Raw genomic sequence first — 2,741 nt, 5'->3', positions numbered from 1 at the left:
TATACAGACAGTTTGTCTAGACACACACATACACACAATATCTATACCATACCTGACCAATATTTGAATTTAATGAGGCTAGATGTAGTGGAGTCCGACCTTCAGAGTCCTGCTCGTTAGCCTTTGCTCCATTTATTAGCAGGTGCTCTATAGCCATCACAGAGCCCTTTTGTTGAAGAAAGATATCATAACTTTTCATGAATCTCAAGAAGAAAAAAAATTAACAATAAAACCAATAATATAGGACTTAATATCTATAATACAAAGGAATAATACCCAATGCAAAAGTTTTTAATGTAACAGAAAATGCCCACTGTTGATCATTTGAATAATAGATAAGCACTTACACTCTTGACTGCCTGGTGCATAGGTGTCCGTCCACGTTCATCTGCGTTGTGCCAGTTCTTGTTTGCACCTAAGGCCAGGCTGTGGCTCATCATTGGCAAGTTATGTACTTCACATGCTCGGAACAGCAGCATGTCTGGGGTTAAGTTTGCAAAAGCTTCCTCTGGGGCTGAAAGGCAAGATGTGAGGGCTGTATTTTTAAGCTTTTGTGAAGAATGATAAGATAAAAGAAAGAGAAAGAAAATATAAAAAAAACATATATAATATATAAGATAAGAATAATGGAAGTAAGAATAAGACTCATAGGTTTTATATGTTAAAGAAATAACTAATGGGCAATAAGTATTAAAATGATAGTATCATGCAGGCTGCCCTGCTAGGTTTATTCTCAGCCTCTGTGTGTGGGTCCATACACAGGGGCATGTTTCACGAGAAACTTTATGGATGGAGAAATATTGAGGCATAGAAAGCTAACATACCAAAGGGTATGTATACATGCAATGATAATGGAGACTGCTCTATGTTATGTATACTCCTGCACTTTTATGATTGGCAATAGTTGAATGACAGGTATCATGAATGTAACATCCAGCATTCAGTACACTCATAACTGTTACACTTGTATGATAACTATCATCAGTGGATTAAGTGACTAAAGATTACATAATCAAATGATGAACCATTACAAAAATAAATGTAAAAGTATATAAGATAACATTCTAAATGAGGAAAAGTGAAGTATAAAGTCAATAAACAATGAAAGATGGGAATAATAATAAATCATGTGATTGAGGTATATGAAGTAAATCTAGTTTTCTCTACCTTGAATCCTCTTAAAATTTCACACACACACAAAATGATAGGAAAGGAAAGTAAAAGTACCATGTCCATCTGCATCTTCTCCATCTGTTGAGTTGTCATCACTTAAGATTGAGATATCCTGTAATTCCACTGAGTCTCGATGGGTGCAGGGTATGTCTACATCAAGAAGCAGGACTTCCCCTGGAGAAGGTGTCTCGCCTGCTGGGGTTGTGGGCCTGTGGGAGTCAGCAATTATCTCATTTAGTATTCCAATGTAATGACAAAGGTTGCTTGTACAATGACTATATGACAAAACAAACATCTACCAGATTCATACTGAGGAAACGAAGAACGTACAAAGACTTAGACTGAGTAATGGTTTGAGATTCTTCTTGGGTAGACGTTTGATCTTGTTGACTAGAAGCACTGGACCCCTTGCTTGGGGTTGAACTTCCAATACTCCTTCTCTTGTTGCGTCGCCTCTTTCTTGGAATACTCCACGATTTCTTACTAGGCAACTGTGGAGACAGGAGAGCAGGAGATTTAAATGATTCTGTATAAAATAGGCTATACTAGTGCAAAATCATTATAAAACAAGTTACAGACATACCTGAGACTTTGGAGCTGGAAGGGAGTATGTGGAACCAGAGGAAGCCAAAGGAAGTGGTTTTACATACTTTCGCTCAACATACTTTGCTTTCACCCACTCTTCGCGCACCGACCTTTGGGGCAAAAGATTACATAAGATATTAAACTATTTCTATTTTTAGTTGTAAAAATGCAAGAAATCACCTTTCACTGTGATGTTCTTAATGATTGATTTACCAGTTTCCTTTATTAATTGTAGGTATACTTATCATCTCATGAAATTTATTGAAATAAGCCAATACAAAAAGACATGATAGGTTACAGGGGTATGTATAAACTATGAGATAAAGTAAATAGAGAAAATAAGGTGTTAAGACTAGATGTGTAACTTCAAGTGAAACTGTATCTATACTCACTGTTTTGCTTTTTGAACTTCAGAGTAAATATTTTCTGCCTGAATAGCAAGTAAAAAAAAAAATGATGCAAACTTACCTTATACTGTCTGGCTTTGCAGCAAAAGGTGGACCAGTTTCTCCTCCTGGTGCATATGTGGCTAGGTATATTTGATTAATGACTGTATTACCTAGTTCTATCATCACTTTTATCACTTCAGGCTCCCAAGCATCTAACGTGAGTGACCGCACTTTTGAGTAATGTACCCCAAGGCTGCGGTGAATCCCTGAACACTCTGCAAAGGAAGAAATATATTAAAGGTGATTTATGTAATTTGATTTATCTATTTTAAATATTTTCTGTATAATATATCTTTACTATAATCATGGTTATAGACAGGCCCACTGAACATCAATAACTATAAATAACTTACCAATACACAGAGTTATTCCTAAGTTGATTGATGCCCATTTTGGGTTACTAGCCCCACAGTCACAACAAACTTCATTTCCAGGAATCCTCATTATTTCCTGCCATAACCTTAAGGAGCAAAAGGGATAGCTTTTATATACAACATAAACATATGTCAAAATAATATATAGGCAATTTGGGGG

The 2,741-nt window shown here is 36.0% G+C and overlaps 1 protein-coding gene across 3 annotated transcripts in view; it reads right to left on the bottom strand.

The window, feature by feature from the left end:
• LOC119593769 (arf-GAP with coiled-coil, ANK repeat and PH domain-containing protein 2-like) overlaps nt 1-2,741 on the bottom strand; it is a 32,246-nt gene that overhangs the window by 1,130 nt on the left and 28,375 nt on the right. For all 3 annotated transcript variants that reach the window (XM_037942787.1, XM_037942786.1, XM_037942788.1), the window contains 7 exons: nt 2,561-2,667; nt 2,227-2,422; nt 1,757-1,868; nt 1,504-1,664; nt 1,228-1,382; nt 348-514; nt 53-166 (listed from right to left, as the gene is read on the bottom strand). In XM_037942787.1, coding sequence (XP_037798715.1) covers nt 53-166; nt 348-514; nt 1,228-1,382; nt 1,504-1,664; nt 1,757-1,868; nt 2,227-2,422; nt 2,561-2,667 — 1,012 coding nt within the window. The remainder of the gene's footprint in view (nt 1-52; nt 167-347; nt 515-1,227; nt 1,383-1,503; nt 1,665-1,756; nt 1,869-2,226; nt 2,423-2,560; nt 2,668-2,741) is intronic.

The sequence above is a fragment of the Penaeus monodon genome, chromosome 32 (assembly GCF_015228065.2).
Source record: "Penaeus monodon isolate SGIC_2016 chromosome 32, NSTDA_Pmon_1, whole genome shotgun sequence".
Taxonomy (NCBI): domain Eukaryota; kingdom Metazoa; phylum Arthropoda; class Malacostraca; order Decapoda; family Penaeidae; genus Penaeus; species Penaeus monodon.
The sequence above is the reverse complement of the archived record's forward strand: the minus strand, read 5'-3'. Positions and strand labels throughout refer to the sequence as shown.